General features: G+C 37.3%; 1 protein-coding gene across 5 annotated transcripts in view; it reads left to right on the top strand.

Moving 5' to 3' along the window:
- The window catches only part of Src64b (Src oncogene at 64B), a 59,452-nt gene that overhangs the window by 37,128 nt on the left and 2,544 nt on the right, over positions 1-19,780 (top strand). For 3 of the 5 annotated variants that reach the window (XM_064036768.1, XM_064036767.1, XM_064036766.1), the window contains 5 exons: positions 15,544-15,627; positions 17,132-17,269; positions 17,680-17,890; positions 18,774-19,045; positions 19,432-19,619. In XM_064036768.1, coding sequence (XP_063892838.1) covers positions 15,579-15,627; positions 17,132-17,269; positions 17,680-17,890; positions 18,774-19,045; positions 19,432-19,619 — 858 coding nt within the window. In that variant the 5' untranslated portion in view covers positions 15,544-15,578. The remainder of the gene's footprint in view (positions 1-15,543; positions 15,628-17,131; positions 17,270-17,679; positions 17,891-18,773; positions 19,046-19,431; positions 19,620-19,780) is intronic. The other 2 variants (XM_049850726.2, XM_064036769.1) reach the window with 2 other exon arrangements.

Here is a 19,780-nt window from a genome sequence, read left to right as displayed (position 1 = left end):
AAATAACACAGTATTCACTAACACAAAACTGAGTTTTGACTCGCACTATTAAAATTTTGTAGGCTTGCCATTTTCATAGAATTTGCATATGTATAGTTAGATTCTACATTTACAATTATTAGGCATTCTGTTCAGATAATACAAGTCATTTTTTGTATTCGACGGTTGACGCAGGTGTCACGAAACGGATGTGAACCGGCCAGTGGCTCTTTGGGTGCGGTCGGAAACAATAAATTTATGAAACGGCCTTTAAACTATACTTCTGTTAATTAAACAAGTGGATCATGTACTGCGTTATGCTAATATGTAGACCGAAATAGTAGAAAATTATAGAGTTCTCTGTTCAATTATATTAGAACCTCCTTCGTTGTCTATTTAACATGTGCCATCCTATTACTGGACAAAGGTTTCGCTCATCCCTTTTTATTCTCCTTGTAAAAAGCAGCAAAAGCTTGTTCCACCCGACTTGTGAAGGAACTGTTCTACTAGATCTTCTCGCCAGCATTAATTTGTACTCCCGAATTTACGATGTATCTACATTAAATGGATGAAGGTTGTTTATCAAGAATTGTATTTTCCTGGAACTCCCAAAATATTTGGTTTGGTAACCATGGTTACTGGTTAATCAATAAGAACCGTCAGTGTTATTACGAATGAATCTTTCCTACGCATGTACAAAATTATTCACAAATTAAACTATAACTTCCTTAATAGGCCCGGTAAGTGGTAATTAAACTTTGGTTGATCAAAGAAACTATGAAAACGGAATTTCATACAATCAGCGTGCCAGTATATTAGTTAAGTTTGAGAACTATGTTGTTATATGTATACGCAAAATTATTCTGTGATTTTAAAGCTGTAAATACTAATTCTGCAAATTAAAATTCAAATATCTCCTGACCTACCTTGGGAATCACATTATTATTCCATTTTCTAGTGATAAAAATCTAAGACAAAGCCATTTCGTATATATTTTTGGCACCATTCACAAGTTCGAATTAAAGTTTAATTAGATGATCGAATTCTGGGCTCATCGTTTGATAAAGTCATCTAACTTATGGACTGGGAAAACTTCGTCGATTATTCCAAATTAAGTTTGGAAAGCAAACTGGTACCAAAATACCGTATCTACCCATCTGTTTTAAATAGCATCTTGTGTTTCGTAACAGCTTTAATAATACTATGTTTAATATATTTTTTTCTAAATGAAATCATATTTTTTAGTAACTTCTTCTTATATTAGTCACTTTAGCCAACACCTAAGTATAGTTTCCATAATGCAGACGGTTATTTTCTCCAGAATGAGACCATAAATTGCAGACGACGACAAGTACTTACCTTCATGAAAGAACTATGCCCCGGCTTTCCTTAGCGCTTCAAGTAGGTATACCTAAATTAAGAAGAGGCTATTAAAGCGCTGTGTGAAGTTCTCTCTTTACTGCAAAATAAGCTACAAAGAGAATCGTCCTGGTGTAGATATAAAGTACTATATTAAATCGTTGATGATTTGAGTCCTATGAATTGCAAATTAGGAAACTATCTATTGTCGTTGCTGTGCCCAAAAAACCACAATGTGTCGATACCCGTGACGCCAATATTAACTCGTGGCACTCCCTCGTGCGGTTCGTTATAAACCCTCAAATAGCTGCCTATACTACGAATAAAACTGCCTCATACATACCACATACACTTACTGCTGAATTCATTGAGTCACGTATACACACGCTATTGCCGCAAAACTGATGATAAATATCACCCTGTGCTCTAAGGGTTACATACCTAACCCACTCATCCATGCTCATCGTATTTTCGATTGAATGTTGGTTCATTCTGATATCATTTATCTATTATATGACTTAGGTAGTTCCAATTACAGCTCATCTGCATTTATTTTCCTGATAATTATCCCTGAGCTGCCATTTCTCTTCATTTGCATATTACAGACGCATCCACAATTAATGCTGACTGACGGGACGCTTAATTTTACAACTTTGGCGAGCTTTGATCAGCTCAGGCGTCTATTAGCGTCGTTCATAAAGACTTCGGGGGTTGTCAAAGTTTCGAGTCTTCAGATGGAGGACTAATTGTTTCTCAAAGAATTAAACAAGTAATTGGTGTGTACAAAATTGCGTGAGCGGCGTTCGGAAGTGGGCTACGCAGTCGGCGGCATGCCAGTAGGGAAGCCCTGTGTATTGATCGCTCGCGCCCCACGCGTTATGACCATCGGCGACAGGAGGGCGCTCCCGGCTTCCCGTAAACACTCCGATGGGCTCAACATGTGTAATAGAAAAAATATTCCACGCAGTCAACGAGCTAATTCTGGACTTCTCAGAAATATGGGTCTTCTATACAGAGTTAATTATGAACAAAATGATATTGCACCTACATTAACAGCTGGAATTATTGGACTGGTATAATTAATGCTCTTGTAGTAAAACAAATTATATAAGTCAGATGCCGCTGTAATTTAATAAAAGCTTGTCTGTAGGGCGCCCGGCCGTTTGTCGACCTCTACGACCCGAACTCTGAGGTCTTTGTACTAATAGCCCTGCGCCTAATCGCCGACCCTGAGCACTGAAAGTTTATTGTCCTCCTATGAATAAAGTACTGAATGTGAACACAATTTCATACAAATCGTCGAGCGCTCGACGTAATGCTATCAAATGACGTGAATACTAAACAAAACAAAAATTTGTTTCCCGGACTATTTCATGTCTACCAAAATGCGAATATGTATTTCGCTATGAAGATAATTCTGAAGGAAGATAAGTACGAGTATATGGTTATTACCTATTCTTAAGATAGAATCACAGTCTGTAATCCTGTGTTCAATTTATTGTACTGCTGTTTGTTTGTGTTTGTCCTATAACAATCTGTTTATTTATAATTCCAAAGTAATCTCCCTAATGGCAGTTTGTTTCTTTTGAACACAAGTTGTATCCGACTAACGAAACGGAGATTTGTCCCAGTTTGTAGTCCAGTGTTTTCAATACAAACATTGCGTCGCCGCTCGGACGCAAACATCCCGCGACTGAAGGAAGTGGGTTAACCAAATATAATTTAATCACTTTACGATTAAGTTGCATCGTACGTTGTTTCAATTTACTCTGCACGCTCAGATTGCTTCACCCTTATCGTGTTACCATCCGCTAGTCAAAGAGTTACGGAACAGTGTCTTGTTAATACCGGAATGGAATTCATCTTTGTTTATCCAACGAGCTTAAATGCGGGTGCATTGTGGTGTCATCCCGTCGTTTGTTCCCCGATATTACGGCTAGTGGTTCCGCGAAACGGATAAACAAGATAAAGTGTTCGTTTAACGCCTACCTGTATCTACAAATCCAAAGCACGGCATATCCGGACGGTCAGCGGATATGGCCCAAACCGAGAGGGTTATGGCAAAGGGGAAATATCCGAGATATTTTCTTGTAGGGGTACGAAGATTTAGGGCGTGAGATAGTAGGCACCTCCGTGTTTATCTTCGTTGGGAGCTCGTTGATATATTGGATCTCCGGCGATGCATTTGCCAGTGCGGGCGCAGAATTTCATTAGAAACACCCTCTGGTCTATTAATTTATCGGTTTTATTGGAATCGATAGGAGACATATTTTGATGTAAAATCGAAACCAAAGTCACAGTAGAATTCATTTTGTGACAGTAGAACGCGTCGTACGGAAACTCATCTATTCGTCTATTCAGTACGTAATCGCACGTTCGTCTCGGTAATCTGTTCTATTGTTTGTGCAGCTATTGTCACAGACGATATCGTACATTTGTGTTTGTAGTCGAACATCACAGAACGCCTAACGGCACAAATCCTAACGTTACTCACATCATCGTGATTTTGTGTAAACTTTGCTCAGCTGTGTGGACTTCTAATAAGTTGGAGTTATAGAACAATCAAGTGCAATTAACCCAACTTCGGAATGGCACTGTACTTAATAATTTAACCAAAATTTTTAATAGTTCTCCCCTAACGATGCATTCCGCTTTGAGTTTTAATTAATTTCTTTTAATACTCCACAACCTCGTGGATCCAGACCATCATTTATCATCTTCCATTTATCATTTCTGAGATAACAACATCCTTCTGTCATGTTATCCCGTGCTCTGTACTAGAACTTATAAATCAGGATCATTTTAATGCCAGCTGATTTGCACTAGCTATATAATATGAGCACGTAATATTACCTTGACTGGATCGTATGATCGATGTACAAGGCATTAAATGTCTCAGCCAAGATTTCCGCCGGATAGCGTCTCGTAATACCTTCTTCGTTGTTTCATTCAAACGTGCGCCGAGTTTCAAAAGGGCTCATTAAACGTTTAAAGATTCTTACCTTTGTCTGTGCGTTTACTTGAATGTTTTATACAAACTTTGTACAACCCGTGCCGATAAAGAATGGGATTAGAAATCGCGACAGCTGTATTCAACTCTCGCTCATGTGCTATAGTGTATGAGCGAGAGGTAAATACAGCTGTCGCGATTTCTAATCCCATTCTTTATCGGCACGGGTAATACATAGCAGATTTCCATAGCAATATGGGAAAGTAGCAAAGTAACAGCCCGTATTTTGGACTCCAGGACTAATTATCTTCTGTTACTCCAAAGCTTGTCTTATTTCGATAAAACACTAGAGCAACATCTTGCAAAATCGTAGCAATATATCCCATTTAGAACTTATTACCTTACTTGACTTTACTGCCATACCGTCATTGACACGACACACCCTGGTTTGACTCTACCTTAAGGAAAAACACGTTAGGAACATACGTGCATACGATACTCATATTATGACCGATATCAAAACCGACATCTGATTCCGATTGCCAGTGCCTTGTATGTTAAGCCATCAGCCTTATCAAATATTTTGTTGGTCATTACGACTTATCAGAAGCTATTGGTGTCTCACGCATGGTGATATGGAAAATATAAAGTTTGAGATGTTTCCAAATTATTTGGAATCATAAGAGGTGGAACTCCAAATTAAGGGAAGTAAACAAACTATTCCTGTAACTTGTAGGTACTGTTTAAACAATACTGCAATCCAAACCAAACTATCAATCAACAGAAAGTTCACAACTCCAAGCAATCTTCGACGATCCTTCCTCATTTGCATCGGTTATTATAAACTACTAGTACATACGGCAACAGATTGTTTCCTACATAATCAAACTCGTCCACTGCTTCGTAGGCTTCCTACCATAGTTTGTGTTTACACGCTTCGCTGACTCGATTGTCTAGTGGAACTTACTTGAGCTCCACAAAATGTAAACAATGCTCAGAAATCTTCGTTAACCGCTTTCGCAGTGTCCGCCTTTGTTAAAGGAATTACCGGCTAATTAGCAAGTTCTTGAGTAATTGCTTTTAGTTCTGAATTAATTTCTTGAGAAGTTTATAAGATAACCAACATGTTCATCTCTATTCTCGTCATGAAATTAGAGCTAAGACACGCATTTAAAACTTTACACCCGTAAAACGAAATGGAATGGGTTCTATCTACAGCTGAATAAAATGACAATTTTAAAGCGTAAAGTGAGCGCCAAGTTTGGTAAATAATTTAGGCCAGTTGCGACGCCGTTCGCGGACAAATTGCTCGTTTCCAGCACTTCTTTGACCTAAAAGCTTTTATGCTAGTTAAAAAGTCTCAATTAGGTACTAAGAGCGGCTCACGCCAAGATTTTTCTCAAGAGAGGTACTTTAAGAAGACTTGGATGTCTTGAATCAATTATATGGAATTTCAAAGTAAGGCTCCAGTTTTCAAGTAGAATTCGAGTTTTCGCATTAGAAATTCATGTTGCATAAACGTCACACTTTTTTAACTCGTTCGATTGAATAACCATTCAACAAAGTGGTTAGTTACATGAAGAATTTATTAATCCACGCCATGAATTCGCGTTATGCAATGAAAATTAATGCTCGCGTATTACTTAGCGTAATAGTAGCGTACCACATAATAGATAGGCATCTGATTTATTAACACCTGCAAGTATTCATTATTGCTCCATAATTCTAGTTCAGTTTAAAACCTTTAATGGAGTTTATCTATGTACTATGAAATTCCAGTCTATACAATTTTCAGCCGTTGTCTTGGCTTTGTTATCCTCGTGTTTCACATGACAACGTCAGTTTCTGTAAAGATAGTAAGCAGTTTAATCATAACAACATTCAGTGCAAGCAGGCAATCCATTGTGTGGGCCACAGCTGTGCTTGACGACCCGACGTCCTCTAAATACAAATCATTGTCAAGTTCAACAGAAGTAACGTGTTAAGACTCTGTAATATATAGCTTTTAAATTCATTAATTTATACCGACATTAAGTTTACGATTCCAAAACCTAGCAGAATGTAAATTATTGTTCAGTGTAACATTTCTATCACTCACATACTTCAGGTTGTCTACATTATGTTCATATCGAAAGTTATGAAATACGGCGAAATATTGCGTACAATCTATCGTTTTATAAGAGCTATTTCGTACCACTGCACAACTTTGTGTTACGAACAGAAATCCACAATTATTGTCACTTTTGCAACTTGTGGACCACACTGCACGTGTTATATAAATTATATAAGAGAAATACTCAACAGTCCAAATTCACACTTATTAAGAAAATTGACTTGTTGTTAAATACATTAGCAACTGAAGACTATGCGATCATACTAATCTCAAATTACTTCCTACATTAGCGGTTTCACTCAACCCTTGGAACGGCACTGTGTGTTGGATATCTAAGATTTTCATGGTCTAGCAAGCGGAATTTATTGCCACCAATGCCACCCGAGTTAAGTTCATATTGTGGATAAACTTTGACCGCTTATTTTTAAAACGTGTAAAATTCATTAAAATGACACACATTCTGCCTCCTACTGGAAACCATTAATGAATAATTCAAATAATCAGAATGCATGCCAAATGAGGTTGCTTTTACAAACTAAAGGTAATTATGTTAGTTAAATATATCTTGTGTTAATATATTTAGAAGTCTGACGATTTAACATTAAATATGTAGTTAGGATTTACCCAAGCATTTCCCATACCATGTCTTTGTTCAGGTAATAAACTAATCCCAATTACGCCGCGATTTTCCGGTCCCATATTTCTGATCCTGTAGTTCCTTTGTTGTCGGCTTCAACTGATCGCTCTAGTTCGTGATTTATATTAGAACCTGAGCGTGCCAATTCATTCACGATCAGACTTTACATTTGTCTTTCGAAATTGGATGGCGGATAAAAAATATAGGTGTTTCCGTATTCGCTTTGTGGTTCAAGTTCAAGATTCCACCCGCCTGGGTTATTGACCGGCCTCGGTACATGCGCGACGGGCGAGGTAACTTTTCTTTGCTCTATGATTTTCACGAAAAACCCACTCTATTTTTAGTCTAGCTTCAACATAACATAATGTTCAAAATTTTCAAGTCCCTTTTCATTAATCAATTTAATATGATCTTGTTTCTTTGAACATCGGCGTTTTTATTGGTCGAAGCTGTGTTCATTCAACATTTTGGGGTATTGATTATCCTCTTATCTAAAGCGGTTGTGTTTGAACAAGGCTTCGTTAAGCCCTTTTATTGCCTTGCCCTGCTTAACTACAATCGGTAAGGGACATTGATTTTGTTTTGAAACGGGACAATAATATCTTTATGTTGGCGTCCGGTTTTGTGGTTTTGCTTTTTGCTTCCCTGGTTATAAAACTTTGACAGCTTAAATATTTGTTGAGTAACTGTTTCAGTAAATAGTTATTTTAGCGTCATTAGATATGACCACAAAGCCTTTTTGAATCTCGTCGGTAGACTCAAAACTTGTTGGTAGTTTGGAAGTGTTTCAAACGGTTCGGCTATGGTGGCGACTAGTCGACGGTTTGAGGGAACAATGGTGCGTTGGTGATGTTATTGATTGGTAGCAACAGGTGGCTGGGGCGTCTCGTCCCCCGCGTACTGCTCCGCACCATCACCTTCACTTTCTTCTTGAAGACTAAACAAAGCTTTTGAGAACACCCCGACATCCTACCTAAGGCATCTACAATTGACAACTACGTAATGCCAAAAATATATGTTTCCTCCATTCTCTCAAAACATTTTTCCTGTCACAGCTTCTTAGAATTGTATAAATCTTCATTATAAAGTTTTTAGCAAGATGTTTGATAATGTGCGACTTAATTTTGTTTATGATAAACGACTCTCAATCCTCCACTAATAAACGAGCTCCAAACTCGGAAAGAAAATGTCAATTAGCGTTAAGTATTTTAATAATGAAAATAAATACGTAGGCTGTGGGCTAATGGAAGTTTTTAATTAAAATCTGTGAGAATCGCGTTTGGACAATTCCTCATTGCTTTTTAATGGTGTGTTGACTTTTGATAGTTAATTAACATGCCCTTTATTATTAATTCTAGTTGCTGGTTAGATCAGTCATCGGGCATTGTTTGATATGGACATAAAACTAACATGACGTAACTAGCCCTTAGCCTGTCGTGTTCCTGATACTAAGTATTATCTTTATTGCCGTTCCCAGTATTCGATAGCAATGTAACCGTGTTTATCCGCCGGCGATCAATCTCTCCCAGTCAATTTGTTTGGTGTGCTGTGTGTAAATCGGTTCCTGTGCGCTACGACCGACGTAGTTGGTTGCAATTTATCAATAAGCTGTGATTGTTTACTTCTCCACCCTCCCCAGTTGTCAGCAACATGGCTATGACGCTGAAACTAGATTTAAAGCATATCGTGCTTAGGGACTGTATTATTATAAACGTAGAAACCCGAGCCATCCGCACCTGCACATTTATCTGTGAAGGTTACGGATAATAGTGTTTTGACATCAACGTTAAGTGCTTATGTGATTAGCTTTGTCATGGTTTTTACTTAAATACGTGGTTTCCATTATTCTATTTTAAGTTTCCGCTTATTTTATGGACAGAACATATGAATTCACTCAAGCATGGCTGAGTTAGTTTTATCGCCTTGTTCGCTTAACGCTTTGCTCTTCCGTATCGTCTGTTTATTAATTTCGGGTCTTCCTTCATTCAATTTTTCCGACACCTGAATTATTTATATGGCTAATTTATGTTTTATACTTTATTTCCCCTTTTATTGCAATTGTATTACTTAACAATGCTGGAGACTCGTAATGTAGTTAGGAGGCCCTTGTTCGTGCAAGGATAACTCGCATGCGGTTTGCATGTAATCAAACTTGTTGGCCCGAATTCTAGGAAACAAATGTAAATGTAGAAATTATCACAAAATAAGTACGATTGGAATTTTGAAGTCGTACGATAACTTTAAGACATTAATGCTCTTTCATTGTATCACCGGATGTTATTGTGTATTCTGTACGCGAGGAGTGTTGACAAAACGTCGAACGTCGATGTCGAGTGCTTTCTGAATTACCTACGAATTCCGTACTTATAAGGAAGACGTTTTAATAACAACCAATCTTGATTACGAAGTGCGGATACGAAACGGTAAACTGGCAGTCAGTTCTCTGTTAGAGTTTCAAAATTAAATATCAAACACACATGTTCAAATTGCAAGAGAAGACTTTAATAATGAACCCAAAAATAAATCTAACTTATGACTGAGTTTAGGACACCTACGTTTTACTACTTGGGTTCCAATTTCGGAGAGTAACTTTCAAGGAATATTTTTCTTAGACTAAAGAGACCCGAGATCAAAGAACCAATTTTACTAGAGATAAAAGTGAACACTCGTTCTTATTGTTATTACAAAGAACTTTTGTCTAGAGGGGACACCTGAGAGTTAAATAAAGATTCTTTGTTCACCTTTGACAAACAAAAAAAGTGGACATCCACTTGAACAATCCTCATTTAAATTACGATAAAATTTTACAGTACAGGTTGGCACTAGTTAACTGTGGCCCACATTTCATGCCTTCAAAGTGAATTGCATAAGGAATTCATAGAAATGCTCGCGTTCTCCATATGTTCAGTAAAACAGGAAGCAATAAATACACTAACTACGTAATAATGTGTAAACTTTATAATCCTTGTCGAATTCAAATATTGCATCGTTAAACTGGATCTCTTTACAGGTTTGCGACCATAGAACTGTTACATCTACGTAATTCTTCTTTTTCATCAAAACACGTTTTGCAGAAGCTGATAAACATTTCCTCATTATTCACGTTTATTGAAAATATTTTCGCAACTTCATTGAAAACCTGGTGTATTTTAATTTAGTAACTGTTTTGTTTTTATAGGTCTAGAAGGACGGTGAAAATTAAAGCGGAATCTTGCCTCGTGTTAGTTACAGCGAAGTATTAAATTAGCAGTTTCGGCATCAATTAACATTTGGTTTCGCCGTTATTCTGTTTGTAGAGAACGATTTTGAGGTCGCAATTAAAGGTTTGTTTTGATCATCGCTTGTTTGTTTAGTATATTACCTAAACAGTCGTGAACAGAAAGCACTTTCTCTTTGATTATAATCTTGACGTCTTAAGAGACAGCTTTATCTGACTTCTAGAGTTCCGTTATTCTGGGAGGTCCTCTTTCCATAATGAAGTACTTAATCTATGCTAATGCCAAAACCGTCACCTGCCACTTGCGTTTTATGTGGACACATGATTACTTCGTCAGGTGGCATCCGTACGTTTTCATTCTTCGATAAAAAGCCGTAACCCTAAGGTGTATTGAAAACCACAGATGTCTTCGGCATTTCTGTCTTATTAAAGTTTTTTGGTCGTTTATAACAGACCGTTATCCAGCAACATAAGGTTAAGTTAGAAGTAATTTATCGAAGCCTGATTATATCTCACTAGGCTGGCACTTCAATCATTTCATGTGCCTCCTGTTTTATTTGCTGTTTTACAAACATACGTGGTACCAAACATAAAGAATCATTCAAATTGCGCTCTAGATGGCCTACATTCCAATTTCGCTTCCAAAAACTAACACCAAACGCTTATCTTTCACCCAACTTTCCCCCGTCTATATGAGTGTTCGGCATTATAAATCACTGTTGTTATCATCGACTCACAGCTATCGCGCCGATACATCACCTGTTATCATGAGCTTCAAGTCGTGGGAACAACGTTTAACCGGCTCAACTGTGCCAGATATACGCCATCGATAGCAGCTTGATTGAACTTCTATGCTCTGATTATCTTAACTTCCATGTTATTAGGCATGCTTTTAATGCGAATAATGTATCAAGACATACGGATTTGAACTATTCCTTTGTATATTGAGTTATTGTGACGAATTTCTCGACTTCTATCAGCATTTCTACATTACTAAAATCTACTCGTGCCGTACCTAATCGAATTGTCCACGGACGGGCACACGTTTAAGATCGCTACGTACAATTTATCGATCTTACGATTACGGGTATTAGAAACGAAATGCAGGTATTAATATAGAAAGCATAGAGAAATTAACCCTTATGTGAGTGATATGTTAATAATAGTCTGAATGTGGTGTACAAGATAACTTTGACGTCACAACAAATTACTGAGAATCAAATGTATCCCGTAAACGCCCACTATGTCACAGAATTACCTAATACGACCTACCATCCAAGATTGGAGATTCAGTAATACCCTTCTCCAGTAAGTGGCATAGTTATCGTACCACAGGAGGTACTAAATTATTTAAGGTTCACCTATTAGCTAATGTGTCTTACCCTCGTCATCCGAATTTAACTACACACAGTAACCGAAAAAATATATGGTTTTATTGATTTACGCAAAGACCCTGATTTAGCAATGAATAAAATATTGATGAGAGTAACCCAATAGGGGAAAAATGCAATAATTATTCTGGCTTCCTCACGTGCTCCGAACATACTCAAGCAATCACCATTAATAATTAAATTGTTAAAATGTACATATTTTCTGACTCGTTTGCTAAGGAATTTCCCGTCTACTCTATTGTTCTCTCTCGCATTCCAAAGGACTATCACACTTAATTTTATTCCCTTTGAGAACAAGTAGCTATCAGGTAAAGTGTTGCTATGTTCTTTAGACCCCTTTAACGAAGGGAAACTCTCGACCACATCTAACCACACCCATGGGAATCAAAGGGCCAATCCCGTTTCGTGCCCCACAGTCTCGGAAACTAAAAGGGCCGGAAATCCTAGCACTGACCGCCCTTGTTAATTTAACAAAATACTTAAACAGGACCATCAATTTTAATAACACAGCAAATTGGGACAAATTCTCTCCGCATTAAAAGTGATGTCATATTACAAATTCAGATAGCTTTTATCGTGACACCTAGTATCAAATGAATAATGAAACCACATCTATATGTTATGCAAATTATGTTTGTATATCACACACTTTATAATTGAACTTGTATTGATTTTTTAGACGTTGATTATATCATCGAGGTAGAGGCATAACCAGGCCTGAATAAATGTAATTCTTCTATAAAACTGCAAAAGGCGAACAGCTGGCTCTGAATTAAAAATGGAATCAAACCGTTTTTAATAATGAACGTCTGCTACACATTCCGATATCACCGGTATTTTTTTCAGTTATTCGTTTATTCAATGACGATGCGACATGTTATCGACAGTTTCCAATAGTCCCTCTATGTGAAACTCAATAACTATGGAATTCGATGACGCGTTTGTTTCACATTCTATGCTCTATTTATTGTTTGTTTTGTCACCTATTTCAGGTAAACTTAACCATACTTAAAAATAAAAAGGAGACATATTTGCAACAGTATTTGCTTCCTCATCAAATTCCCAGCTAAACGAGACGTAGAACAGTCCATATGTGCATTTAATTAATATTCCCGTCTGAATTCCCCGGAGCTTCGCTGCTATTATCAAACTGCGTCTCAGCAATGAAAGTTATCGTCGTACCGTTTATCAAAGCGGGGCTCGGCACAAGTTCATTAGCACCAGCTGATAACGTGACGTGGCCGTTTTAACCCTAAATCGTTGACGAACAATCTACAGAATATACAAGCTTTTTTTTATAGTGTTCTTTTTAATTTACTCGAAATTTTCAACCCTGGAAATGTGATTATTGTTCATTACTATTCAGATAGCATAGTAAATGATAAAGGTTCTACGCAACGTAGATACTACTTGTAGGGGAAATTGATTTTTACCAATTCGCGGTCAGGGTTATGTTTGTGTAAATTTTGATGCTTTCTAAATCTAACAATAGAAAAATACAAAACTTTAATTAATAAAAACACCAGTATTATGTAGCCCTTTCATTTTATCACAGACACGCTGTATAGGTACTTATAATTGAGATTTGGTTTGTGATCATTTCCTCAGTCTATATTTTCCAAATGAAACATAATTTTGACTTGTACGAAAGTATTTACTTAGCGTTAATTCACTACTGAGAAACCAGCCAATAACATTTATCATTTCAAAAACAGAGTGCTTAATTATTTACTTACTTAACATTAATTTGTAATTCAGAATCCGCTCATCTATCATTATAAGGCTAACTAAATTCAACCAGCTATTATTTTAGTCCTTTGATGACGTACAATATTTAAAAAACTAGTAATATAATCATACCATTACCCTACCAGCACACCGCAGAATAAACAATCGGCCGACAATTGTTGGCCCGATGGATTTCTTTTTTATGAGTAATATTCTGAATTGAATCAAAGTATAAGTCGGCCAAATACCTGATCATTGTTATGTGCTTACTAATATTCATCTGCATATTGACAAACAAACTATCGGCCTATTAAAAGTTTGTTTTGTAGTCTCTCTTAAACATTGGCATACTTCTGAGAGCTGACTAACCGTTTTTACCTGCGGTTCCAACAACTATCGAATGAATGAACTCGCTTTGATCCTGTTACTTTAACCGAAAAGTTTTCGAAAGCTGCGTTGGTTAGTCGTAAATCTATTCTCATATATTTTTTGCTTACCACACCACGTAAATGTACAGCTGTTAACCTATTTCTTGTTAGAAATAAATTATATGATGGGTGTGTGTGGGTTTTTGAATTATTTTCTTTCTATAGGCATACCGGTAATATTAAAGTTGGGATCATTTCATACACACCCGTACATTTATCCCAAAGACACCCGAAATATTGGTGATACCATTGGATAGAGGTCTACAATTACTAAAAATGTACAAACATACTTATGTAATTGATTTTTAGCCTTTTATGTCATGATTAGACCATAGCCCTGCAAAGGGCAAATCGTAAATGGCTTGTAGTAGTATTATTTCCAGCCAATACTATTACATAAATATGTACGAGCCCACGCTTGTAGCAAAATATATAAAATTATTATATTATTTTCTTGTACGCCATTATTCGTAAGAACAAACACTACAAGTATTCTTACTTGATTGTATTATTATTTCGTACGATACGAAACAGAACAAATATTTACCGCGTATAAATTGTTGGCGTACTTAGTAGAAATATTAAAAAAGTTTTAATTAATAATATCTTTAGGTTTCGTTTACACTTCATTAACTAAGAACAAATATGCTCTAAACCTAAACCATGTTTCAATTTAACTTCAGCTTTCTGAAAATATTTTTTAATCATATTGTAATTTTTTCCTGTTTAAACTTTGAAGCCATTAGTTGTTAAATTATAATTACTGTTTATAAAAACACACATTAATTATCTAATAAAACATAATAATAGTCCAAAACAAAATAAAATAAAACAAAACATTAACATCAATTGTGTCAGTGTTTTCATTGTTATCAGTCACGATAACACTGTTAATGTAACCTACTTACTTGATGATGATAGTTCATAAGCTTTATTACAAACAGTTATATATTTGACTGACATTAGGAAACACTATTCGTCACAGTTTAGAACACAAATACATACTACACAGGCATAAAATATTACATATGGAAACAGGTTGTCCAGGCTACAAAACATTTGGAGCAGTCTATTTTAGGGACACGAGAAGAGATCATGAATAAAATCACGAATCCTCAATATAAAGGGTCATAGTATTCAATAGTTCATGAGGTAGGAATACGAAGGGGTTACCTAAACCATTCATTCACAATACTTGTCCATTCAAAAAGGGTACGGTCCTCGATTACTCAGCGAAATATTTATTCTTAGTTTATTTCGTAATCGAACTTCCAGGTCGGGTGAACCACTAAACCGCATTATAAGTCAAATCTTTTACCCGGGGCTATTTTTAAACTGTGTACCCTTCTATATGTTCCTACGCAAAATCATTGTGAAAAAATGTCTTTATGTGTAAGGCTGCCCTTATCCCAATCTTATTTAGGACTGAATGTCACGCAGCTCCGCCCGCGTCCCTAGGACAAGAAAAGATAAAATACAGTCCCTAGAAATAATGGACTATCTAACACTGAATATTTTTTTCAAATCGATTCTGTAACGTTCCTGTGATTAGATCATTCAAACAAATGAAACTCTTCAGTCCTATAGATCAACTTAGTACATCTTCTTCCATTAGACTCCTCCACACAAGTCATCCACATCATATGAAATGAAACACACACCTTGCTATTAATCCTCACACACCTTGACGTAATGGCCGCCATATTTCTATGTCGCTAATGTTATACTCTTTTAATTTCAGGAGCGGCTTGGCGCGGCGAACCGGCGGGCCGCGCCATGGGTAACAAGTGTTGCAGCCGCCGCCATGACCCAGATAGGCCTTTGGGTGAGTTTTATTACGTTGTACTGCAGTTTTAGACTTTTATTTGGGCGAAAAAGCCCTTTGGTTAGCGTTGCTTCGTTCACAGTTTTTGTCAAAGGGGTAGCTATCCCTAAATAGAAATAGTTACAGTTGCCTATGGCTATATGCTATTTAAATATAACGGCCATAATAGAATAGGTACGAATATCGTTGTTATCAAGATAGCCGAAGACATTACCATCTACTAGGATTGTATTCCATACGAAAACCTTAAGTGGCATGATAAAGAACTGCTTAAAAAGACTTCAAGCAGGCTTCGTTGGCTTCTGGCAAAAAAATTAAACACCAATCGATGCAAGAAATTATTCCTCAATCTATCGATAAGTATCAAGTTAACGCTTGTCTATCGCTCAGCAAAGTTCTCTTAGCACTACTAAAACTTCGACTACTTATATAGCACTTAACAAGACTTTGTTCTCAGACTTGAGATACTCAACTTTTTACATCTTAATTGTTTTCTAAAGTCGTCTAAAGCTGCGTCTTTACTATTCGATATTCTATTCATGAAATCAGGATCAATAACTTAAAAATAAATCTGTCGTTTGATTAGCCAACCATCAAAATTCAATAAAATAACACTCCTTCAGCTTCAAAGATGGTCACTATGCAAAAACCATTTTCATCAAGGACTCGAAAAAAAAAACTCTAAGAACAGAGTATTTTTATCACAAAGCTGTGAGCAACAAGAGTGGATTCCTTTTAAACAGCCGAACACAACCTATTTCCTTGAAAAGAACAATGGTGCTAGATTTTTTCGCACGATGTTAAAACCGGCCATTAGACGCAATTCGCGTTCATTCGTTACTATTCTACTTAGACACCGGTTTGAGGTCATGTGCATTGTTTGGAAACAATATTAATTGCACCTCAATGGTCATATGAATCAAACGCAATTACTGATTCGATGTTATTAATTAATTTTTCTACGAGAGGTCAAGGGTGATTGAAACACCCAGATGTTGGTTCTACGATTACAATAACATTTCAGAAATGTGTAGACGCTTCGACAGGTTCAATTGAAAACGTGATTTTTGGTAACTCAAAAGTTTGCCAAAAGAACCCTTCGCTAGAGTTGGCTCATGTGGAGATTACTCAGTCACATTGAGTGCTAAAAAAACACATAAAAAGCGTCAGCTGTTTGCGAGACTCGTAAAAGTCACGAAAGGGAAGGCTGAGAACATTTCAACGGTTCGTCAATATTTAAACCAAAGAAGTGTGAAATAACTTTCCTGCTGAATAAATCCTTCTGTGTCTAACGGGAGCTACTCAATTAATAAAAACTTTGCCTTTTGTGTCTCATACATAAACTACAGAAGGTAATATTATATAGCATCATCAAGTCATAGTAGAAGTTGTGTTGGTGGATTTTATGATGGTATCTGCTTAAGCAACTAAGAGAAGATGCTTTATATTTACCATGTCTTGTGTAGGTAAGTCAAACTAACTGTTATCCTCCTATATTTTCCAGTATATCCGGCGTACAAGAACGAGGCGGGGTTCACAGCATGTCCGTCATCGTTGGAGACGCGGTACACAGGTGAACCCAACACGCGAGTACTGTCGCGCCCTCCTGCGGATATCGTGCGCACGCGGAATCCTGGCAAATGTGAGTAGCGAATACTTTTTTCATAATAGAAAACTATGTATATTGGACTGATATTAGTGTCTATTTATAACTCTCTAGCTACGTGGGAGTTGTTATGATAAGGCAGTCGTTATTGGAGAGCTGAAAATTGAGCGCAGGTGGTGCGTTATGGGGGAGCCTATGTCCTTTAACAGGCTGATAGGCAACTGACTTTTTAATGTGTCCAACTATCTATCATCATATTCGCCTAACCTTTCCCCGACCATGCTTCCAAGCATAGAGGGGTGTTTTCAGTGGGGTATTTCACTGTATATTTCTTAGGATGTACAGTCGCCTTACAATTTTTGTATATCGTTGTATATCACCATATTCATGTCTTCAAACCCAATCTATCAGTCAAACACTGCTAATAATCCTTCACATAATTCCAGGTATAACAAACGGCGGTCGTCGCGTGGTAAAAGCACTATGTGCCTACACAGCCCGCGCAGACTCAGACATTTCATTCCGCAAGGGAGACCGCATGGAAGTCCTGAGCGACGCCGAACCAGACTGGTGGAGGGTCCTACATCTTACTACTAGGAGAGAAGGACTTGTACCAGTCAATTTCGTGGCCGAAGAAAGCTCTGTGGAATGTGAAGAGTGAGTGTTTTGTTTTACTAGATATGTACCTATGACCTAGTAACTTTAGAACAGGGTTAACCCTATATAACCCTTGAATGATGCCACCGTGAATGGTTGACAGTAATCAAGGTTATATAAACTATGTAATCTCGTAGCGTCAGTTTGCGATGAGCTTCTCACGACATTACGTAGCTACGAGAGCTTAACTTTTACTAGAGTTAACTAACCCTTAAAATTGAAATAAGAAACGAGAAAATGCTTCTTTGTACATAAATATTGGCAACTGCTTCTTTACTTATAGATTAAAATACTCAACCCTGTATAATCTACAAGAGGACAAGTTTTGTTCAAGATCTTGAAAGTTCAACTGTGCAAACTCCTTAGACCTTTCCCTAATACCTCTTAAATCTCCCTACGCAAACTTGAAAAACTCGCTTCCGAACTTTCTTCGCACACACATGTAAATACTGCTTTTTCTAACCATTAAAAAGTTCCTCCCATTGTTAGATCCTCATCCTACGTCCCAATTAGAAAATTTACTGAAATATGTAGATGATGCTATATCTGGATCAATTTGGCTCATAAACGATCATGCTGATGAAAAACGCGGTTTCACCCGCGTGCCGTAAAAAACTTCTTCCCGAACCTGGATAAAACATAGCCCATGTTCATGCACCAGAGAGTGCAGCTTCCGAACAGAAAAAAAAACTTTTCAAATCAGTTCCGTAGATCCCGAGATTAGCCGATGCAAATACATCAATAATCTTTCCTCTTTATTTATAAGCATAGATTCCACACTACTAATCTTTACAGCTTCCTAATTCTAGCATCAGCGGTAACAAAATACGGTGACGGGTCACAACCCTCCCCTTCGTGTTATTAATCAACGACTTTTCTAAAGGCCGTCATCATGTTGCAGTTGGTTCTTCCCTCACGTCTCAAGAAAAGAGGCTGACAAGCTCCTGTTGGCTGAAAGCAATCCTCGAGGGACGTTCCTCGTGAGGCCAGCAGAACACAATCCTCATGGGTTCAGCCTCAGCGTCAAAGACTGGGAGGAGGGAAGAGGGTACCATGTCAAACATTACAAGATTAAGCCGCTGGATAATGGAGGGTTTTATATTGCGACCAATCAGACCTTCCCGAGCTTGCCGGCCCTTGTTATGTCATATACGAGTGAGTTATAAGTTTGTTTTTATTGTTTTTTTATTGTAGAAGGTAGATGTGGTTTAATACTAACAGTGAAAGAGATGATAAATACTTCATCTTCGAAACAACATTTGCAAAATATGTAGTCAATGAATGCCTTTATCCATCAAAATTGGGTGGTGCTTCTTTCAGACACACTGCCACAACTTTTATTGCAGTTTAACAACTAATCCGCAGAAATAATCTTGGATTCTATTACTTATACCACAACTTACAGTAGACAATCATAGTATCTTTTTCTAAGCTATCACCTTAGTAACCATAGACAACCATAACACCACTTTATCATCCAAATACAGCCCACTAACATTACCATAACGCTATTTAAATAAAAGATACTGATTGTGTTTCAGAAAACGCGCTAGGTCTATGCCACGTGCTCGCCCGGCCGTGTCCCAAGCCAGAGCCTCAGATGTGGGACCTTGGCCCCGAACTAAGGGACAAGTGGGAAATACCGAGGTCCGAAATACAACTTATAAGAAAGCTGGGACAGGGCAACTTTGGAGAAGTCTATTATGGGAAATGGCGTAATAATATTGAGGTAATTTGTTTTTTACTTTTTTCTGAAATGTTTGGGTTGCCCGGGTAACTGAGTTGAGGAGGTCAGATAGGGCAGTCGCTCCTTGTAAAGCACTGGTACTCAGCAACATCCGGTTAGACTGGAAGACGACCCCAACATAGTTGTGAAAAGGGCTTGGAGGA

This window comes from Helicoverpa armigera, chromosome 11, assembly GCF_030705265.1.
Source record: "Helicoverpa armigera isolate CAAS_96S chromosome 11, ASM3070526v1, whole genome shotgun sequence".
In the NCBI taxonomy this organism is placed as follows: Eukaryota; Metazoa; Arthropoda; class Insecta; order Lepidoptera; family Noctuidae; genus Helicoverpa; species Helicoverpa armigera.
Note: the sequence above shows the minus strand (reverse complement) of the source record. Positions and strands in the feature narration are given on the sequence as shown.